This window comes from Pinus tabuliformis, chromosome 3_2, assembly GCF_031772625.1.
Source record: "Pinus tabuliformis cultivar Carrire ecotype Pingquan chromosome 3_2, CPIR1, whole genome shotgun sequence".
NCBI classification, from domain to species: domain Eukaryota; kingdom Viridiplantae; phylum Streptophyta; class Pinopsida; order Pinales; family Pinaceae; genus Pinus; species Pinus tabuliformis.
This window is the reverse complement of record NC_142302.1, coordinates 165,436,283-165,460,800: the sequence shown is the minus strand read 5'-3', so window position 1 is coordinate 165,460,800 and position 24,518 is coordinate 165,436,283. Positions and strand designations below refer to the sequence as shown.

The following is a 24,518-nucleotide window of genomic DNA, read 5'->3' as shown; positions in this document are numbered from 1 at the left end:
AAAACTGTACAAAACAAGAAATTTGGAACCCTAGATCAGCTGATTAATGTACAAACTTGGCCCCTTAACAGCCAGATCTGGCAATAAGCACGGAAAATATCTAAAGAACAGAAATTTCAGATTGTCACTGTGAAAGACTTCAGAAAATCTCTCATGCAGATCAGAAAAATAAAACTGAATGATAGACCCAGGATCAAATCCAACTGGGCTCAGCAAAAAATGCTTGCGGGAGTTGGCTGGTTCAGCCGAGAACTTCCCCGAACGCCCACAAAATTTCCTTCAATGATGTTTTCTGCACAGCTCAAAACAACTGTCAATAAAGAGGGCAAAATTGTTGCTAGATCTCAGGAAGTAATGGAAATACCTGCCATTACTTCAGAAACCCTAACAGCACCCAAACCCCAGCAAGTGAACAAGATACCTGTGCTCACAATACTCTACAAAAAGCTATTATTAACGGCGGAAAATAACATATGCAGAAAATGAAACAATCTCACAGCATTTTAAAAGAGTAACACCAGCAAGATATGGACCCCAAAGTCTTCTTTTATTAACCAGAAACAGATTTACAAGAGAGCTTCTTCAGTATCAGACTCACAGATCCAATGATCTGAAATGACCTCCTAAGACCCTATATAAAGGAAATGATCCCAACGCCTAATTTGAATGATCCATGTAAAAATGATCTCGACCGTTGATGAGGATCAAGACATCTCTTGATCTCATCCGTCGATTTATTCAATTAATTTTTTATTATTATTTTTTAAATTTTTAAATTTTTAAATTTTTTATTATTTATTATTTTATTATTATTTTTTAAAATTTTTAAATTTTTAAATTTTTTATTTATTTTATTATTTTAAATTTTTAAATTTAAATTTTTTAAATTTTTTTAAATGGATCATCGAACTAAACCTTTGGAAACATCACCTAGGACCTAGGACTTAGGACTCACGAGGGGATTTAAAACATTTTTCGACCCTCAAGACACATTACATCATGACTTTTACAACTTACATGTCAAGGGGACAAGCCCACTTAACACAAACCCTCATAAATCACCCAGTTCTGCGACACAACTATAATCTAGCAGATTAACACACTAAGATTCTCCTAAAGTTCTAATGACAAAATCCATCCCGGCTTTGGGGTCAGGTTTGAAGGAAAACTCTGCCGATCCATGGATCGGTGAGACGAAAAACCTTCCGGGACATAGATTATCATAGAAAGTTAGGTCCACCTAGGCAATTTTACATACATGACTCTGATCTGCTTAGATTATTTACAATTCATACATGCAGACTGGGTTTACAATCAAAATGATCAAGCTGCTGATGACTGCAGGATGGCACGGACACGCTGATCAGGTGCTGCCCCTTTTTTGCAAAGAAAAGGGGGGTGTACTGCATGGGTAGTTGACCAGTAGTGGTCAACATCTGGCTCTACTTGGGGACACGTTGCTGCATTGTAGGAATGTGAGAATCCAGAATCTGCACCCATACAACACATAGATAAAAATAAGTAGCGTCCATTCCAAAATCATCATATACATTAAGCACAATAAAGATAAAAGCTCTTCATTTATTAACTATCTAAAGCAGAAACGAAAATGCGGAAAAAACAAGGAGTAGGGTTAGAAATACGATACAAAGGATGCCCCATGGCATCAGATGTGTTCAATATAGTGTATACTGAGCATTTGCCTGCTTTCAGGCAAATCTGTCGGCTGCTTGTCGGATGTGCCATGTCCAATTTTGCATATGGTAGGACTCTTTCCTATCCGAAAATCAAGCTGCTCGCGGCCGTCTGATGCATCAAATCTTCTTCTCATTTTCTTTCTCTTGCGTTTTTTCTTTCTGGCTGGTTGTATGACTGATGACATAGAACTTTCTGTTTCAAAACTATCAGATGAAGTATGCGTGATATGTCTTTCTTGAGCCCGCATCTGATCTTTATCATTCTTAAGTCTATCCGGATCACCTTCAATTAACCATCTTTCAATCGAATCAACAACCTCCCAATAATAAGATGAATCTTGTTGCAGCAAATGAGAAGACTCCTGATCTGTTGATGTTTGCTGGTTTCTCTTATCCTCTGCCAGTTGCTGAAACCTTTGAACTTGTATTTTAATGGCATCCATCTGACTAGAGTGTTCAACCTTTGTAGCACTGATTTGTCTGGCATGGTGTTCTTGCATGTCTTTTATTACTTTAACATTCTTTTCCTTTATGTCCATCAAGCAATGCTGCATAAAATTTATTTCTTCTTTATGAATTGCTTGCATGTCAGCCACTTGATTATTATGATTGAACGTCATGATAGTCATTTCCTGATCCATAGTTAATAACTTGTTTTACATAGAGTCAATTTCCTTATCATGATCAGCTTTCATGGTCACCATATTTTCCTCTAAGACTGACAACCTGCTTTGCATGATTCTAATTTCTGTTTCATAACTAGTTTTTATGGCCTCAATTTCTTTAGCATGGTGACTTTGCATGACCTCAATCTCCCTGTTACGTTTTTCCAGATGGGTGCATAAAGTTTTCACATCACTGACATAATTAGTTTGATTGATTTCCATATTTCTCACCAGCATCATTAGGTCTCGTATAATTTGCTTTTGCTCTTCTTTTTCATTGTCATTTGTCCCTGATTTTTCACTATCATGAACTTGATCTGCAATATTTCTAGTGGATGACACATTCTGACATGATGAATCGTCTTGGGATCTTTCAGCTGGGCCTCTTATCAAATTACTTTCATTCTGTTGCACAATTTTAGAGGCAGAAGGCAAGCTGTTTGGATAACCATATCTATTTTTAAAAGCATCGACAATGTCTTCTAAAGCAGTGAAAGATTCCTTTGGAAAATTGTTAAACCAATTCAAAGCATCATCTTCTAAAGAAAGGACAAATAGGCGCATTTTGATATCTTCATGATTAAACTTAGGGGATCTACAGTATATGATCATGATGCGAGTAAACAAGACTAGATGCCTTCTAACAGCGATTGGATCACCACCCGAGAACATAGGTAACTTAGGAATGGCATCTTCCGGAAAATCATGGAGACGTTCAGTAAAACGACATGGCTTAAATGAATAATCCATGATGAATGATAAGGGATTAGATGAATGATAGAACTAGATCTCTGCTCAAGAAAATCAAGAGATGAAAGAAGTGGAGTCGCCACTTGAACAATAAATCTGATTCCAAAATCCAAGAAGGTACCAGCAAGCAGATATGAGGAAGGCTTCTTGTCTGGGAAAAATGAGAAAATGGAGTCGCCACCCAAACAAGAAACAAACCAAAGAGATACTGCTGATATGACGAAAAATAAAGCAATAAAAGACCCAAATGAAAACCCAAAAGTTTGAATCTGCCAACCCGAATGAGAGATGAGAGATGAGAAGGTGAATCTCGATGAAACTCCAGGAACAGAAAAACTCTGTCCCCGGCAACGGCGCCAAAAAATGTTGGCGTTGCCGGCCAGATGAAAAGATAAGAAATGAGAAAAATGATTTGTCGTTGAAACACCGAGAATAAAGTGATCCCCGACAACGGCGCCAAAAAATGTTGGCGTTGCCGGCTCAAACGAATGATAGAAAGATGAACGATGAATGATGAAAAGTCGTTGAAACACCAAGGACAGAAAAACTCTATCCCCAGCAACGGCGCCAAAAAATGTTGTCGCGCGAATTGACACGACAACGCTCAGACCGGGGGCTGTCACTCTAATCCCCGATCTCTCCGTTTAAGCCTGTCTCCCGCGGCTAAGGGGGGTAGTCCCTGTGAGATGATGAGGCCAACTGTCGACCAGTTGGTTGGGAGACACGAGACACGATTAAGATAAGAACTAAAAAGATTTAATTAATTGAGCAGACCAGTGCCTTAAGAGATTGCGGATAAGACGATTACTTGTTAAATGATATAAAAACATGGACCGTGAACAGCGATCATCTATCATCAGCTAGAATCAGCTAAATCACAATGCTCTTAGAATGACAAAAATGATATCCAGCAATTGAAAATTTAAAAAGATGAATGCTTTAAACCACCACGAATCATAAACCATTAACCAGAGATCAACTTCGCATCTCGACTTGAAAATTCAGATCTCAGCGTGAAAGATAATAATTCCCGAAAAATAACTGGATTTGACAAAGAAAAAATTTTACAAAATTTTTCGAAATTTTTTTTTTATTTTTTTTTTTTATTTTTTTTATTTTTTTATTTTAAAACAAAATTTAAAAAATGAAATCTAAAAATTAGTCTAAAACTAAACTATTTTAAAAAATAAAACTAAATCTAAATAAATCTTTTTTATTTTTTACTTTTCATAAAAACAAAAACTAAATTAAAAGCCAAATAAGATAAAACCTAGACTAAAAAAAATTAAATTAAAATCTAAGTTACATCTACATTAATTCAAATTAAAAACTAAAATTAAAACTTTAAAACAAAACTATAAAAAATTTTAAATCTAAATCTAAAATCTAAAGAAAATAAACCAAAATCTAAAATCGTAACTATGCAAAAAAAAACTAAACTAAATTAAAAAAAATAAATTAAAATCTAAATTACAATCTACAAAAAAGAACTAACTCTAAACTATGGTCACGGATGCATATATATATATATATATATTTTGATTTTTATTAAAAACAAAACTTTAAACAAAAAAAAATAACCTACGTCTAAATACGTGAAACGCATCAAAACAAAAATGCCAGATGTAACATGGGAACCCTAGCCGTAACAGTTGAATGCTATGACGGAATCGCTTCAGAAGAAATTCAAATGAGGGCACAGACGCAGAGATTTGAGAATCAATTTACCTGATACCGAATGATTGGAGATTACCTGCGGACGTAGCAGAATGGATACCTGGTTTCCACGATTTGGCAGCGGAAATGATTTTTTTTTTTTTTTTGCAGGTTATTTTGACGGCGTGGAATGAATCGATTTTTACCTGCGTGACTGCTGAGCCGACGGATCTCTGGTACTGTCAGTTTGAAATCGATGCTGGAGTAATCTTTTTAAACACAGTTAGTGCACAGCTGCGATGATGGCTCAGCTATGTATCAAGAAAATCGAAACGCAGAACGAGCATGGCATATCGAAAATACACCAGAAACGCAGGCATATGCATCATATTAAATCTGATAAAACAAATTACCTGAGCATATTCTGATTTTGGAACGAGCTCCTTACCTGGCTGCCGACGCATTCACGAGATCTACGCTAAAACAATGCTTGACAGGAACCGGCGTATAACTGAGCACTGAGACTATTACCCTTGAGCTGTAAATCGTTGAAGCTTATGATAACGGTTGCGTAAGAAAGGATACGATGAATCCTGGATCACCGAATCGCTGCCATTCTCATTTGAACGCAGAGCTGAGGATTTTCGATCAGAACAATTAAACAGTAATACGATCCAACCGATGAAGAAAAGAGGCACCGTGACCCTGCAAAATTTCTTCCTTCAGATCTTATCTGTAACCTGCAAGAGAAAGAGAACTTAAGATGGAGTATGCCGGAAGCTAACCTAAAAACCCTAAGCCCTAATAAAAACTGTACAAAACAAGAAATTTGGAACCCTAGATCAGCTGATTAATGTACAAACTTGGCCCCTTAACAGCCAGATCTGGCAATAAGCACGGAAAATATCTAAAGAACAGAAATTTCAGATTGTCACTGTGAAAGACTTCAGAAAATCTCTCATGCAGATCAGAAAAATAAAACTGAATGATAGACCCAGGATCAAATCCAACTGGGCTCAGCAAAAAATGCTTGCGGGAGTTGGCTGGTTCAGCCGAGAACTTCCCCGAACGCCCACAAAATTTCCTTCAATGATGTTTTCTGCACAGCTCAAAACAACTGTCAATAAAGAGGGCAAAAATGCTGCTAGATCTCAGGAAGTAATGGAGATACCTGCCATTACTTCAGAAACCCTAACAGCACCCAAACCCCAGCAAGTGAACAAGATACCTGTGCTCACAATACTCTACAAAAAGCTATTATTAACGGCGGAAAATAACATATGCAGAAAATGAAACAATCTCACAGCATTTTAAGAGAGTAACACCAGCAAGATATGGACCCCAAAGTCTTCTTTTATTAACCAGAAACAGATTTACAAGAGAGCTTCTTCAGTATCAGACTCACAGATCCAATGATCTGAAATGACCTCCTAAGACCCTATATAAAGGAAATGATCCCAACGGCTAGTTCGAATGATCCATGTAGAAATGATCTCGACCGTTGATGAGGATCAAGACATCTCTTGATCTCATCCGTCGATTTATTCAATTAATTTTTTATTATTATTTTTTAAATTTTTAAATTTTTTATTATTTATTATTTTATTATTATATTTTTAAATTTTTAAATTTTTAAATTTTTTATTTATTTTATTATTTTAAATTTTTAAATTTAAATTTTTTAAATTTTTTTAAATGGATCATCGAACTAAACCTTTGGAAACATCACCTAGGACCTAGGACTTAGGACTCACGAGGGGATTTAAAACATTTTTCGACCCTCAAGACACATTACATCATGACTTTTACAACTTACATCTCAAGGGGACAAGCCCACTTAACACAGACCCTCATAAATCACCCAGTTCTGCGACACAACTATAATCTAGCAGATTAACACACTAGGATTCTCCTAAAGTTCTAATGACAAAATCCATCCCGGCTTTGGGGTCAGGTTTGAAGGAAAACTCTGCCGATCCATGGATCGGTGAGACGAAAAACCTTCCGGGACATAGATTATCATAGAAAGTTAGGTCCACCTAGGCAATTTTACATACATGACTCTGATCTGCTTAGATTATTTACAATTCATACATGCAGACTGGGTTTACAATCAAAATGATCAAGCTGCTGATGACTGCAGGATGGCACGGACACGCTGATCAGGTGTTGCCCCTTTTTTGCAAAGAAAAGGGGGGTGTACTGCATGGGTAGTTGACCAGTAGTGGTCAACACCATGTATGCTATAATGTTATTAACTTACTTTGTAAATAGTAAAACTAACATCTAGATGAAGATCTATGTTTGAAATCAATGAATTTGTATCATTAATGAGAATTTGTGTAAGAAATATCTAATTTTTATATATATATATATATATATATATATAACGAATCCTACATGTCCTGTTCCGGGGGGTCAACGTGTCCGAATCCGACACTCGAATCCCGAATCCTCGTGTCAGGTGACTTAGCTTTTAAGGTAGGGAAGTTCATTGCCTACCAGGGGTTGGGACAATCATTGGTTCCAAAATGATAAAGGAGGGTCATCTAGGGCCTATAGGAACCATGGTGATGGCCATGGATATGGGGTATAGCTCATGCATTTGGCTTTTGCCCACGTGCTAAATGTGTTTGTCCCGGCCATCTTTTGCATTTTGTGGTACATTTTCCTCTTGAATGTGGTCAATTATGCTTTTACTTTTCTTTTCAGTTGCATCAACCTCCAAGGCATTGTTTCAAACTCGACCCAACGTATGGGAAAGGGGAAGGGGAGGCCAAACATATGTGGACCCAATGGGGAAATATCGACCCAGGTAGGAAGAATAATGAATGGGGCTATAATGAATGGAAGCAGAGTAATGTATGTGGATGAGTGAGCAGGACCACGCAACCAAAATCAAGGTTTCCCATGTAGTACCACTCTAAAATCCAAAAGTCAATAAAAGAGATCCCACGGGACTAAGATCCAAGGGTAACATCCAAAAGAGGTGTAGGGGATAGAAAGACAGACCTAGCCCACTCTTTTTGTCGAATCCCCCCATTAACCCATGCCCAAAAGTGTCCATGATAAGCAAACTACAATACTCATTTACCAAATGACAAGGCATACCTTTAGGTTCAAGAAACCCACCTTCAAACATGCGATCATAACAGATGGGTGAGGGACCACATGGCTGGTTTAGGTGGCAGAGAAATGGCAAAACGAGTTAGTTGGTGGCTGCAAGGGGCTGCTGGCTGTCGGCTAAGGACCATCTTGGAAATAATTCTCCTAGGGACATCACCCACAAAATGGTGGGTAACAGTATTCAGACCAAAAATTCCCTTTCTTTTAGCAATGTGTTTTACTATTCAGCGACTAATTTGCACCATTTTGTGGGTTTTCCAGGTGTTTGGTCTCGAGAAGATTCCTTTCTGGTTTTTGCTGAGCAAATTGTGTAGAGGCACCAGCAGCGATTTCCAGAGGTGTTGAGCACAATAGTGGCAGATATCACCATTTTCTTCCAGTAGCGGAAGCAAGAATTTACTGGGTTTGCACAGAGCTTAGCTGGGTTGATATTCGAGCACTTGGGCAGTGATTCCTCAACCTGGGCTTTTGCTTGCTTGTTGTAGCAAGCACAAGTTCCTCTTTCCATCACTATATTGTACTTATCCAACTCAAGATTTAATATAAAGACCCAGTTTTGGTACCAATATGTGTATCTGACATTTATGTATGTTTATGATTTTTGGGCATTGTTCATGAGCATGTTTTTTTGTTATTCACTGTTAATTTCCTATTAGGAATATTACTGTGGTATCAGAGCCACGATCTTCACCAGCTATGGGGGAGCCAGCCAGATCATGGAGGATTTGGGCAGTATGCACAATGTCGGGTTAAACCATAGACAACCCATGGCTCAAGGAAGATTTAGTATGTAGGAATTCTGGGGTGGAATTCGCTAGAACGATAAGAGGTTGGCCTAGTTGAGGAAGGTGAGAGACCAAATCCATCCTCATTCTTACAGCAGAGTTGCTAAGGGTGCGCAGGCTATTGGGCTACAACCATCTACACCATGTGGGTAAAGTCGACGGAATCAGGGCACCGGATCTCCTCAAAAGGAGTAGGCAGGACAGGGAAGTTAGAGGTTGAGACCAGGGGCGCTTTTGTTGGTGGATACCTACCTTTAGATATTAGGAGCCTGAGAAGGAGGTTGAGCATGATACTGAGGACACACATGATGGTGAGGAGCACATCGACATACCCAATGTGGCGCGGGAGTCACCATTGTTGGAGACCTCTTTGATAGCACGAGTTGACACCTTGGGTTGTAGTTTACTCACATAGATCATTACCCTTGCTACAGGGGCCCACAGTATTCAGTAGCAGGAGGATCAGTGTAAATTGATGCAATCAGTTCCAAAGTGACAGTTGCAGACTAGTTCCAGTCAGATGTTGAGGAGTGCAGAGCAAAATTTACAGCAGTGCAGGAAGCACAATGCAGAGTCAATAGCAGCACAAATTCCCAGAAGACAATGCAGAGGCTAGTAGCAGTCCCCAGGGGACAATTGCAGCACAGAGATCACATTGATTCAGTATTTTGGATGCTTCTCAGTTGTAGTAGTTAAAACAACATCAACAACAATGAGAGGGAGTGTTAGTTGGGTTGCAGTGCAGATGCAGAGTTCGCAGCAGTACAAGACATACAGTGCAGTGTCAGCAGCAACACAAATGCAGTGTGGTTCAACTACAATCAGTGGAAGATGAATCAGAGTTAGGGCAGTGGTTTGTGAATTGTGGCAGGTAGCTATAGTTGTCAAACATCAACAACATGTATGGAGAATCATGCAGACACAGAGTGTTGCAATAGTGCAAGACTAGAGAACACTTTCTTCGCTTAGAGGGAGTGTTAGTTTTTGAAACATCGGATGGTGTTTTAGTCTCAAACTTTTGGAGAGGCTACAACACGAGATCTCCAAAAACCTGGAAATTGTTTATGCAAATCCCCCCTAGAGACAACTCAATTAAATTAATTAGTCGCTAATTAATTATTTCCTAAGTCTTACTTAGGAAAGTCGATTAATTAATAGAAATTAATTGAGAAAGGTGAGAATTCTCTAGAAACTCACATGGATCGACTTAGAGATGATTTCATCCACCGATTAAGATTTAATCTTGATCATTGAAGACTCAACTGGAGATTATAAGAGGAGGTCGATGGGGTTGATGGAGAACACACTTGGAGAGCGAGTTTCCCTTGGCTGTTCGATTTTCCAAAGAGCAGCATTCAGCCGGAAGAGTTTGAGCCAAAGAGGGGGCACAAAGACACAGAGGGGCAAAGACAGTGAGTCCGGAGGAAGCTTTTCAGTTCCAGAGAGTCAGCGACAAGAGGGTCGAATTTCCTTGCTGAGGTTGCACAAGGCCTAAAAACAAATGACCCAAGCATGAAATCCATGCTTTAATAAGTCAATTTCTTTAATAATAGAATTTCTTTTGACAAATACATTACATCATGACTCAAAAATAATTATGAAAACCGACACTAGTTACATTCTTTAACACCCCTATCCCCACCAACACTCTATTTGCCTCACAAACTTCTTATTATTCATTCATGAGCTTGTTAAGATGTTACATTTGCAGCAAGAGTGATGATTTGGCATTATTCTTGTATTGATTCTAAGTATTGCTGGAGATGGAGTACTTCCTGACCATTCCCATGCAAAGAATGTCGAGGATCTAGATTTAGATGATTAAATATCAGGGTGTAGTATGATTATTTTGGATCAGATAGGCAATTTAAGGGCCCAATGGTTTTGTCTTTTGGCTCAGGTTTGTATTGCACTCGGTGCTATTTGGTTCTATTCACCCTTACATGCAATATAAATGAAAAAACATTGCATATCTTGTCCCTGACGGTTTGGATTTACATTGATGCACATGCATATATATAATTTTTTATCAAAATTAGAACATTTTATGTCTGTTTTGATCCACTGATTTTGTTTCCAAGTTTTTTTCTGATTCCAGTTTTTGGGGTCAACCTGCACAGTTTTGATTCCAATTCTGATTCTAATAACAACACACCATACTGCTTCACATCCACATAGGTAAGTAAACCCTATCCCATTGAACATATCTTCAACATTATTTGGAGATCATATTTTCTTGTAATACCGAAGAGACAGTTATGTTTCAACATCCATGGCTCATAAGGATGGCATACAACACTAAGTGGTTGCACTAACAAAACACATCTAAAGTAACAATAGAGGCTCTAATATAAATAAATAAAATATAAATGATAAGAAATTTGATATCGTATAAAATTTTGAACTATGAAATATGGCATCATGGGAATGACTCACTTGGAACTAGATGACACCGATATAGCAGAATCAAAAAGTGAGACTCCAAAAGGGCCAACTTTTGTCTTTCCCACCCATGCATCACAATTTGTAAGGTCAAGCCTTATAGCCTTCTGATGTTTCGTTAAGTCATTTGCCTGCAAAGTAAATAATAATTATACGAACAAATGTTTAATATGCACTATAGAAGTTCTACATTCAACACTCTTTTGTGCCAATTTTATAATAACAGTAATGGAAGGATACTGACATAAAAGTAAACATTAGACGCTAAGCATGAAAATATACCAGAAGAAGATTGTCAGAATTGTACACATGTTCGACACAGATTTGTATTATATATATATATATATAGATAGATAGATAGATATTACAGTACAAAATTGGAGGGAAAAAATCAAATTGACTCAATCTCCAATAAAATGCAATAATGAGGGTGTGATAAATTTGGACTGTCACCCTAAGGAGAAAAGGTATGTACAAAAATGTACTTAACTACAAAGTACATTTATGTTACATGTTCATAAATGTTGTATTTCTTGAGATGCCTGGACTTCATAAGAAGCACCACACATGGCTTCAATGCGATAATCATGGAGCAATTCACATTGTTTTCCATCTATTCTATCACTCAAATACCAAACATATTGATGCCCATTAACACTCTATTCCATAGTTAATAAATGATCAAATTATCTAAATGAAGTATCGCCACAATAAGGACAAGATCCCGTACATCTTCATGAAATCTACGACAAAGGCCAACCTTGTAAATTTTCACACTCTGCTGAGGCTGAAGGTAGTTGTCATTAAGGATGAACAACTTGTAATGTTCCTTCTTGTCACCAAGGGCAAGCTTAAGGGGGATTATATGTGTAATTAATGTTCCATTATGTGCACTTAATGCAATCTTGATTCAGTGGGGATTAGTGCCATTAATGTAAGGCCTTAATGGTCTGTCATTAATTTGGTGGTTCGAAAGTGGCTTTAGTGGTCCCACATTAATGCAGTGATTAGAAGGTAGCCTTAGTGGTTGCTCATTAATGTGCTAGTTAGCACTAGTTAACCTAAAGCTAATCCCTATATAACACAGTCTTCTGCCCCATTGCAACAAATCCTGTGAGGTACATTCCTTGATATTCAAGCCTAAGAGGGTAACATGATTTCCTACCAATCTTTGCAGTGAGAGTGACTTTTTATGTGTCCATATGTGGAGATTACATTCCTAATGGTGTTTCTGTTTTAAGTTCAACAATCTACATATATGTGAATAAATGCATATACCCTCGTATTCATATATAAGCACATATATAATATATACATCAAAATATATGTGTATGTGTACATGCTGACATATATAAATATGTGAATGGATAAAAGAGGTTGGATCCATTGGTGAGAAGCAACGATTGTTTTACCAATGTGTCATGTCCCCATTTTTATTCTTCTTCATAGTACAACCAGGGTGGATTTCCAGGACAAGGGATGGCCAGGTCAGTGGAGCAGGTTATGTCATCAGGGGTCCCGAGGAAGTTTTGAGGAGTTTCTATGAGGTCCAATGGCATACGCTTGGTATATTCCATCATCCGCACAGTTTGCCTTTCGTTCCGGCGCATTCCGACAACTTTCAGAAAACTGAGTTATTAGTGGGCTTGACTCAATTAATTACGCTTAAGGTGGCATTCCAGGAGGAATATGTGGCAGAACACCTTAGTGTAATAGCTCGTTGGAACGGAACGAGAAGATCTACATGATGGGATGGTTAGATGAGAGTTTCAGTGATATGGGGAGATAGGATGGCCAATTTACCATTTTCCCGCATTAAAAAGAATATTTTAATTAAAATAAAAGAGGGAAAAGTGCTCCATGATTAAAATAATAATAAAATGGGAGGTTCTAGAGGGATCCATCAAATCTATAAAAGAGGAGGAGGAGGCTATTGGAGGACATATGGGAGTTGATATTGTTTCATGTATGAGAGGTTTAGAACGTGGTTCTCTACTCCATTGGTAGCCCCAGGACGAAAACCCTCGGGTGATTTAGAGAGATTGGGCGAGCACCGATCTCCCCTTGGTGGGTTCATTCAGAATCCACGAGTGTAGTGATTGTTTTTCCGTTTTAGTTTGGAGATCGGAAGGTCATTCCCAGCTATTGTATTGGCATCTATCTATATATAATAAAGTTGGATTTTGGTTGCTACATTTCTCATTGTTCCTCATGTTGTGATTTTAATGAGATTTTATGCAATTTGTGGGTTTATGGTTTCAGTCAAATTTCCGGTGTTTGGGTTTCCATGGCAATTTCCTGTTAAGTGCTAGATAATTTGATTTGAAGAGTTTGTTCCAAATTTCTTTCATTTGGGACATTAAACAATGGGAAAATTCAATTCCCGTGAGGACTTTTCCTAGAGCTACGTAACGTTAATGGAACCAAACCGCTGACAAAACCAAAAAACCCTGTTAATGGAGAACCAATCAGAACCGGTAAAAAACAGGACCAAAAAACCAGTTGACCAAAAATACACAAAATATTCAATTTTTAAAGAAAAACATGTATATTCATGTGCATCCATATGAATCCAAGCCATTTATACACAAATAAGAAAAAGTTCTCATTTATATAGCATGTAAGGGTGCACACAGCCAAAATAGCATCAAGTGAAATCCATCTCTGAACCAAAAATACAACAACAAATAGGCTCTAAATGACCTCTAGCATCCAAAAAAAATCATGCTACAACAAATACCTACATATCATCAAAATCATTGCCTATATTAGGATCTTCCTCATCAATATATGATCCAGGTGGATATTGGTGGCCACCCGCCTATTCCACTTGGACCCCCACCATTGTTTCTTTCAGTTTCCTTATTTGTAGCACAGTTTACTATTTCTAGTAGTTTTTCATGTCCTGAACTTCTGGAGCCGTTTAGAGGCCCTAAACGATTTTTTTTGGAAAACGGGCAAACCCATAGCATGCGACAGGGTTTGTAGTTGAAAGTTGTAATTCTCAAATAGATCTTTCTAGCGAGGTATCATACGTATCAAACAGAGATCGTATGCTAAAGTTATGACCCCAGGAAGTTGATGTACCAATTTACCCCAACAGAGCCCACAGACATTTGGCACTTCATCTCGTAGGGTTAGGTTTTTGGATGTTTAGGGTTTTCCAATGTTTCTCAATAATAAATAGGCCTTCGAGCCTCATTGTAACACAGTTCAAAAGGCATGTAGTCGCCACATCTCTTCTCAGAGATAAGCTACCATCGTCTTAGATAGTTTATTTTCATTGTGAATGTAAACAATTTTCAGTACTTTGTTATTAATGAATTGAAGTTTTGTTTTCATCGTATCCCTGTGTTTTTGTTTATATCTATATTTCATTTTGTTCATTCATTAATCTGGATCAGTGGTATCAGAGCAGTCTGCTCTTTCTCTATTTTTTTGTGCATGTCCCCAACGAGGTCGGGGTATAAGGAATTAGGGCTTGAAATGGTTGAACTTTTGCAAGATCAGTCTCGCCGACCCCAATGACTTCCCATTGCGGAAGAAAAAAAAGACGAGGGAGCAGGAGATCCTTTCAAAATATTGCTCGAAGACGCCCTCGAGCGACACAAGAACGCGACGATGGACAGCTTTGCCCAGATCCTTTAGCGGATACCCACAGGCGACGTCCTTCATCCAAGAGCCACCTTGGAGGCGCTACTCCCTTTAAGGTACAAGTCAACTTTGACATTCCCATATTTGAAGGCTAGATAGATGCAAATGTCATAGATAAATAGTTAAAACTGTTGGAAGGATATTTTTCAATTCATGATTTTTCCAATAGGGAGAAGATTGTGTTTGTACTCCTCAAAGCTGCCCCCCACGTCAACGACTAGTGGAAAACCTATTGTGAGCAAAGGGACGAGAGGGAACCCCCATTGTGTTCAGTAGCACCCACTTGGAATTCTTTCCGAGATGCCATCAAGGAACAGTATTACCCTGTCGGGACCTATGAAGATAAGTACATAAAGTGGACCACACTACGGCAGGGAAGGGACCAAGACGTGTTGGAGTTCAAAAATATTTTTCATACCCTTCGCACGAAGTTGGGTATCAAGGATTCTGAGCGGCATCTAGTACTCAAGTACGTTGTTGTCTACACAAACACCTCCAGGACAAAATGGAGTTCCTGGACATCTCCTCGCTTGGCGTCGCCTATCGATACGCTGTCAAGATCGAGCAAAAATTTAAACTGAAGAAGCGAGACTTTGGATCTGCGAATTCGAAGCAAGGGAAAGATGCCCTCAAATCACATAACAAAGAACAAAGCCAAGGCGGGGTGACTTAGAACAACCCGCCAAAGCTACAAGCAAAGAAAAACACCACGGAGGCAAAGAAGAACACAAGAAAGTGGTGTGAGTTCCATAAGAGCCCCACTCAGAACACAAGTGAGTGTCGAGCCAGGCAGTCAGTGGTGGCCGAGTTGAAGGCTTCAGAGTCATATGCATGTTTTGACTCTGAGTCAGAACCTGACAAGGCGAATGACAAAGGGAAGCAGATTATTGATGTGGAGCCCAGCGCCACCATTGCCACCACCTAGATCCAGAAGATTGAGCCCAAAAATCCAAAAGGGGGAACGTCACTTCCAATCACAGATGTGGGTGAAGGGGTCTCCACTGCAGTTCATTGTCAATAGTGGGAGCCAAAAGAACTTCATCTCAGCAGAGGTTGTTATGCAGCTGAGCCTACCAACCACAACACACTATCAGCCATACACCATCACGTGGCTCCACCAAGGACAGGATCTTTGAGTCAGCCAGCAATGTCGTCTTCCCTACAGCATCAAAGCCTTCACGGATGAGCTACTATGTGGCGTTGCTCCTCTTGAAGTTTGTGATGTTTTATTAGGCCAACCATACTTGTGGAAGTGTCATGCTATGTATGAGTTGAGGCCTCGCACTGTTATTATTTCTTTGAATAGTAAGTTGTACAGAATATCGAAGGTAGCCCTGCCTACCGCCATCTCTTTGATCTCTGCTAAGCAATGCAGTAAGATCATCTCCTAAACCAGGAATTTTTTTTTCTTTCTAATTCGCTCTCAAAGGGGAAGATCATGGCCACATCCATGGCCCCCGGGAAGGGTTCCTCCACACAACAAAAGCAAGTGGATAAGGTCATGGAAGAATACATAGGCATCTCCTCACCCACATGGGTACCCTTGCACTGTCAGGTCAATCATTCGATTGATCTGACTCTTGGAGCACCTCTACCCAATACGTCGATATACCGCCGCTCCATTCTGGAAAATGAAGAGATCAAGTGGTAGATCCATGAGTTGTTGCAAAAATGGCACATCCGACCAAGTTCCTATAATATCCCCAACTTTGTGAGCATGGGAATTTTGCCTAATTTTGGTGATATTAAGTAAAGGGGGTAAATATTATTTTGGAGAAAGGTGGCAAGTACTATTTTATTGAGATTGGCGGCAAATTATTATTTTATTAAAATGGAGGCAAAAGTCACTTAGTGGAAAATGGCCCCCACTAATAAAATAATAATTAAAAAAAGAGTTCAGAAGCATGGGGAGAAATTATAAAAGGATGATGGACTCATTTGGTAATCATCTTTTGACTATTACATTTCACCTTTCATCTTCTCTTGGGATTGTTTAGCACAAGAAGAAAAATGTTGTTTAGCACCAAGAATTCCAAGTGAAATTCCACCTCTACCTTCAATGAACTTCAAGTGTCACCCTAGGGGAGTAAGAAGGAATCCATATCAGGGCTTCTCTAGGAGCTACATTGCATACTACTTCCAGCTGGAACGTGCTTCTTTTAGAGTGCAAAAGGAAATTCGAAGGGGCGGAGAGAAGCTAGCAGATGGTGGAGTTTTGGCTAGAGAATTATCCATAAGGAGGACGAGTTTTTCCTTGGGATTTGCAGGGCCGAGAGTGTTGCATTTTGGAGAACTAAATTTATCTATGCCAGGGTCTGCGCAGGGGTTTGCTGGCAGTGTTTGTGCACTTTCAGAGATTTAGAATTTGGGGAGCATTCGAGCTAGGATTTGATTGGTGATTGAGGGGAGAAATTTGTAGGAGTTAGGGAGGATTTCTTGGACAGAGATTTGGGCGAAATACAGCAGTATCTATTTGCTTGGTGATTGAGGGGAGAAATTTGCAAGAGCTAGGGATGATTTCTTGGAGGGAGATTTGGGCGAAATTCAGCAATATCTAAACTGTAGGTCATTTTCTAGCCAAATTAAGCAATTTACACTTGTTGGCGATCACCGGGGGTCGATGCATTCAGCGCAAACCCTTTCTGGGTTTTCATGGGTTTGGTGAGAGGAGGCTAGGATTAATTTTACAGAATTTTTTGAGCATTTTTTAGGGCAAAATTCATAGTTCCATTCAGCAATTAACAACATAAATTGTTGGAGGAGGGCGCAGTTTACCCCTGTACCATTTCCAACACTTGGATCCATGCGATATTTCTGGGTTTTATTGGAGCTGGTGTGGAGAGCCTATATTTAATTTTGCAAAATTTTTGGAGTAGATTTGAGGGCCAAAATCCTAATTCACCTATAGAAGCAGTGGCAATAATTTTCTGGGCTAGCATAGAATCATGGTGGGGAGCTCATCTGACATTTGGGCAACTTGATCATCACTTGGGTTTGGATTTTCTTCCTGTTTCATACTCATTTGTACTCTATGTGCTCGGAAATAAATAAAATGATTCAGAGTTTTGGTGCATTTCCTCTTGTGTTGTGATTTCCTACATGTGTGTTGAATTTCCTAGTTGTTGTCATAGTGCACGTTTCTTTTATTCATGTTAGGAATATTACAATTCCTCACCTTGTGGGAGCCCGATTGTACTTGTACAGAAGAAGGATGGGACTTGGAGGCTCTGCACTGATTATCGAGTACTATTAGACACATACATGGCAGACACAAAATATGAATGATGAACATTAGATTGCCTTTACTATTCACAAGATGTTCATTTATAATACATTGTACATGACTGTTTGATTCATCTTCCAATGTCTCTTGAACTCCGGTGGTTGTTCACATTCCACACCAACCCATAGAGGATTAGGTGTCCAACATTCCCCCCCTTAATATGAAGGGGTATGTATGAGTCCAACAAGGGAGATGTAATACAAAATGTGCAAAAATGCATGGCAGCACTAGGCTGAATGTGCTCTCTGAAATGTTGGTATAAGGGGGGTGGTTTAAGGATGACCACCAACACTGGAACGCTTAGTGCAGTTCCCAGAACTCTTCCAAATCTGGCATGAAGCTGAGGTCTTCTACTAGAGGAAGTGCTCCTAATGTTTTGAAGAGGGAAACCTTCAACCTTGAAAGGGAGGTCTCACCCCGCATAAAAAGGGAGAACCTCAACTTGAAAAGGGAGGTCTCAACTTGTGATGGTTTAAGGATGACCACCAACTCTGGAATGCTTAATGCAATTCCTAGAACTCTTCCAAAACTGGCAAGAAGTTGAAGTCTTCTGCTAGAGGAAGTGTCCCCAAGGCTCGCTTAATGTGGCTTTGAAACTTGTAGATGACCATCACTTCCCCCCTTGTCAGATACAAGGTGACATGATGGAGAAAACTCAACTGCAAGATTGTTCAATACTCTAGAACAAGTTCTGACATATCACTGAAATATCTTCTTGGCTATTGAAGCCCATTGCCAAGAAGCGATCCATCCAAGATGAATCTTTGTTCTTGCAGGAGTCTTGTTTTTGAAGCATTTGTTTGAAGAATGAGTGGTTTTATGACAGTGCTCACATGGATGAATATCAAAACATTGATCTTTCATATGGCCAACTCAGTCACAGTGTTGGCATTTAACAACTTTTGGTTGCGAATGTGGAAGAGCAGAATCTGGAACAGGTGAAGGTGAACCACCATGAAGAAACCTAGCACTCTGAAATTTGATGGGTTTTGAGTAATATGGAATATGAAAGGAAACCTCCTTATCATATCCAAGTCTTGTTTTGTGCTTGTTATGGACAATCTCTTCCCAAGGTCTGATGACCAACTTGGGAAGTGCAGGCCGAATTTCTGCTTTTGCATGCAAATATACTCTTGCACTAGGGACAGAATGTGAATCAATGTCAACTTTACTGACTTGATGACTTGTTGGTTGTTGATAGGATCCTGTTTCAAAGTCAAATAGGGAATTGTTTTGAACAAAAGCAAGTTCAGAAGGATGTTTTTTATGTTGTAACTCATCTTGCTGAAGTTGTAATTCGAGCTGAATATTTAATTCTATATTTTCTTGTGCATTGTGTAGGAAGGTCTGAATCTCTGTGAGAGTGTCTTTGCTGACTTTAACTGTGCTTTCAACAGTAGACATGATTAGAGTTCTTAATAACTCTAACAAAGGGTCAATCTGAGCCATTTTGGTAACCTCAAGTTTCAATAATCAACTGGGCATCAATTTTCGTTTCCAAATATGGCTACAGCACTTTGATCTACTTATGGGTTTGTTTTCAATGCCCTCAATGCTGAAACGACAAACTGCTCAGACCCCTGTTCTGATGCTGCTCTGTCTCACCCCCTACCCTTCTGCTCGACGTGGATTACCTTCTCCAGGATTTTTCTTTGGTCATCAGAAATATCTTGGACATCAAGGGTACCACCAATAACTTTTGATGACCCTCTTCTTCATCTCATCATCAAGATGGTGAAACTCAATGCTGTTGGACGTGATCACTTGTCTGCCTTTCCAACAACAACTCTGGGGCTTTTTCCAATCTATGAACAACGTTGGCAACAAAACTCATCACTTTCAAAAGATCCCAGCACTTTTTCTTGTTGGTGGCGACATATTCATATCTTTCCAAAATATATGAGACCACTAGAAGTCTCGTTGTAGCAGCAGGAAATCCTTCGACCTTCCCTATCTCCTTTATGAATGTTTTAAAAGGTCCAGATGTAATATCTTTCAATTGGCACATAATTGTTGATCCTAATGATAGGAACTCCTTTAATTTCGTCAACCCTGGAAAGTCGAGCCAAGGGAAATCGCTTTGAATGGATACATTTTGATTTCGAAGCCTTTCCTCCTGTCTGAGTTGCAAAAGATTAGATATGTGTTCCGTAAGCTGATCGAGATCGGGTTGGACAATATTTGTATTATGTATGCTATTAATAAGATCGGGTATAGTTACATGACTGGCAGAAGCAGAGGATTCATGGCACTGTGAAGTTGTTGTAAGAGTCACAATCACTAGTATATCATTCGCAAAACCAAGGTAGCCTGCTGGATCATGCTAAACAAAAACCTCTTCACGAAGATACCAGAGCACATGGTCTCTTGAATACTCCTGAGCATTTATGCAACCACATCAATGCATCCATGTCGATGCCGAATGCCCAGCTCATTGCTTTAACACAACTTGGACTCATTCGATATATACATTCAATGCACATGTGACTCATGCATTTCCACGCTTGCAAATGTTCCAGGATCTACACTAGCGACGATAATATGATAGGCCCATGTTGTAGGCTCCACTCTACAAGCTCCACGTAGTAATACTAGATGCTACAGGTTCACACACATCCCATGCAATAAGACAAAATCGATCAAGGTTCTTTATGGTTCCACTATGTCCCACACTCTCCACACAAACAACAAATCACACTTCACCATTTGCAGATCCGAGGAGACTCGATGTTGAAGCTATGCATGTTGGAATATGAAGAAACTATGTGTGTTGGAATATGAAGAGACTCACACGTAAAGAGTTGAGCGGAAATGTGAGTTTGCTAAGGCATTACCACTACCTCAGGAAATTGAAACGACAGATATAGGGACGACACCCCTACCAGGCGTTTTTCCTTTGTTTACTAAGCCAAGGAAGAGCATTAGAAAGCTAGGAAATGGAGATTGACAATGACAGACTCAACGATTGCACCTACCAATATGGCATGGATGAAAGGATGTTGAGCACATTTGGTGGGAGTTTCCGTGGGAGTTTTATTCGGAGTATGTGGTATGCTGGAGGAGTAATCACCCTCTAATACACATTGTTATTAAGCGGATTATGAACCGGTGGGAGGAGTGCAACAAGGAGCCACGAACATTAGATTGGATGTCGAAAGAGGGACAAGTATGGTGGTATGGGAGATGGTGATGTATTATATTAGTCAATGAAATACAAATCAGTTCAACACCAATAACACAGTAATACCACGTTGCTCAATACTATGTAATACCACCAATAATACTAACCAGCTAAAGTCATAAGAATTTAGACATACCACACACAGTCACACCATTCTGGTAGCATGGAGGATTCAACATGTATGGAGAAGGCTCACCGCAACACAACACCTTCGGGCAGCATCTCCAGGTAGCAACCACACCACACTTCCGTTGCGCCATACTTTTGTACCTCTAGGCAATGCACAAACCAGCGCTATTCAAGGCAACTTAGACCAGCTTAGCAAGGAATGGCAGCATGCTATTTTTTTCTTACAGGGTAGAGATCATAGCTAGAATTTAGCTGAGAAAACATTCATGAAATGCAGAACTGATGGCAGAACTGACATGCACAGAGAGGCCACAAAACAAGTGGCTCAAATTTGGGTAAGGCAAGAATACACCTGCAACTCTGATACCATGTTAAACTCACATGGAATGCAAACAACTAATGTAAATGATAAGCATTAGATTCTCTTTACTATTCACAAGATGTTCATTTATAATACATTGTATAGGACTGTTGGATTCATCTTCCAATGTCTCTTGGGCTCCGGTGGTTGTTCACATTCCACACCAACCCATAGAGGATTAGGTGTCCAACAGGTACTAAACAAAATCATTGTTAGGAACAAGTATCCAATCCCACGATTGATGACCTTATGGACCAGCTCAAGAGGGGCAAGTATCTCAGCAAGATTGATATGAAGTTCGGCTATCACCAGGTTTCAATAGAGCCCACAGATGTATGGAAGACCGCCTTAAAATCCAAGGAAAGCCTTTTTGAATGGTTGGTCATGCCCTTCGCGTTGACAAATGCCCCTGCTACTTTTATGAGGCTAATGGACGACATCTTGCGTCCATTCACCAACTTGTTCATGGTTTTTTATCTAGACGACATCCTCATCTTCAGCAAGAGTTGGGAAGATCACTTGCAACACATTTGGTAGGTCCTTCAAACCCTACAACAACACAAACTATTGTTAATCTAGGTTGTCATTGATGTCAATTTGGCATTGGCAAATATTCTTGACATGCCAGAGGATGACTATAACTCATGTTTGATAAAGATGTCAAGACACCTTGATGATCTAGAAGCTCTTGATGACTTATGTGACATACACATGATGACATGTCCTACCTCCGATGATCTTGATGAAAAACACATGATGACATGACAAATCTTTGATAATGTGAAGCCATAATCCTTGATGACCTTACCTCTGGTGATCCTAATAATGGAAGACTACGTGATGTAGCATATGTTTGAAGAAGGCAAGGACATGTTGAAGAAGGCAAATGACCCTACCTCCAATTTTGCACCAATAAATGACCAGTCACATTAAAAATTATTTTTTACTACCTTAGAGGCAGAATTTCTCTATGAGACCTTCACCATCCTTTAGAGCATATTTTTAGCTTTCTAACGAGCTATTACATGCCCCCAACTCCCTACCGTTGAAGAGAATAAATTTTTAAGTTGGAATATAATATTTTTTAAGGCTAGCCAACCTAAGCCGACTTGTAGACTCATGTCCCTTGGCCAATGGACGTGACTCTTCGTCAAAATGCAAAATGTGTATAAATATGACATTAAACACTTCATTCTTGCATCAATTTTTTGGTGATCATTTCAGAGAAAAGATATAGAACAGCAAGGAGGCTGAGAGGACTTAGTAATCTACTGTTTGGGCAAATTTAAGGAGGCCGAGGAGGAATATTGCTGTGATAAGCTAGCTGTGTAAAGGAACAGTGGACAGAAAATTACTTCGAACCTGTTCTCATTTACCTTACAGCTCGAATTTGTTGTTTAGGACTGTGGACAGCTTGGATCATGGTCTCCAGAGAAGCTCGGAAGGTTGAACAGTGTCCTATTGCAGCTCTTACACCACAGAATTTCAGTCTTTTGGAGCTCGTATTTTTGGCACCAAGTTACAAACCTGTCATCATTATGTGAGCTCGGATTTGTGAGCTGTACAGTCTCTTAGGGAGTTCAGATTGAAGGCTCAGAAGCTCGGTTCATCACTGTGAACAACATACAGTTCAGTCTTGTAGCTACCACCTGTGGACCATTTGTCTTTGCAGCAAGACACCTACAGAACTACACCAAGCTTGGAACTGTGATCTTCTCCAGCATTGAAGGATTGCTTAAGGACGTTGACAAGCAGTTAAAGGCCACCTGTGGGAGCTCGCTTAAGGATTTATGAACAGTGGACTATCCAAACAACTGTCACCTATTCTTTGACCTGTGGAGACCTGTACCTATTTGTTACAGTCATTTGAAGAGGCTCAGTCTTAAGCCTGGATTAGGCATTGTTTGGAGCAAAGCATTGGATAGAGAAGTAATTGGAGCAAGCATTGGACAGTGAAGCAATTAAAGCAAGCAATGAAGAAATAGAAGCTCTTGGACAGTGGAGTATTGGAAATCTAGAACAGTCACATATTTGGAGCCTTGAACATTCAAGCATTTGTAATCTTGGACAGTTGCCTATAAAATTTCAGTTCTTTTGAGAAGTGCAGACTACAAGACAGTGACCCTTTTAGATAGGGGTGTAAACAGTCTTGTAGAAGGCTGCCTTGTTTTGGAAGGTGTTTTGCACTCTTGAAGGTTGCATCTTACAGACCTATTGAAGCATATTTTGGGACAATCAAGAAGACCTTTTAGTAGCACCTTTGAGGATAGCCTTGGAGATATCTTGATGAAGCCTTGAAGAAGAGTTTGTAGTAGTCCTTGTACTTGAAGCTGTTTGGAAGACCTTGTGCAGAACTTGAGCAATTGATTGAAGACACCTTGAGACATCACCAAGCATTGATTGAAGTCTTGGAGACACCCTTGGAGACATGATGCTTTGCTGAAGCCCTCATGGAGTAACCTTGGAGTTTTTGTTTGGGTGACATGAAGAGCATTGGCAATACGGTATACCTTCTAAGAAGATAAGGTTGTCATTGATGAAGTGATTTGGAGAAGGCAGTGTTGAAGGTGAAGATATTGCAGAAGATATTGGGAGCTGTGAAGAACCATTGATCTTATCTTGAAGAATCGAAGCAAAGGGTTGGAGCCCTAGAGGATTGAAGTCCTCAAGAAACCAAGTTGGACCCTGAACCAGACATAGGGTTGGAGAGACCTTGTGGTTGGTGCCTCATAATTGACAAGGTTGGAGCCTTGGAAGTCCAAGTTGGTGCTTGGCAAATATGGGTTGGA

General features: G+C 39.5%; 1 protein-coding gene across 1 annotated transcript in view; it reads right to left on the bottom strand.

The window, feature by feature from the left end:
* Positions 1 to 11,111: 11,111 nt before the first annotated feature.
* LOC149180318 (uncharacterized) overlaps positions 11,112 to 24,518 on the bottom strand; it is a 256,522-nt gene continuing 243,115 nt past the window's right edge. The window contains exon 11 of the mRNA XM_089413843.1: positions 11,112 to 11,252. Coding sequence (XP_089269969.1) covers positions 11,112 to 11,252 — 141 coding nt within the window. The remainder of the gene's footprint in view (positions 11,253 to 24,518) is intronic.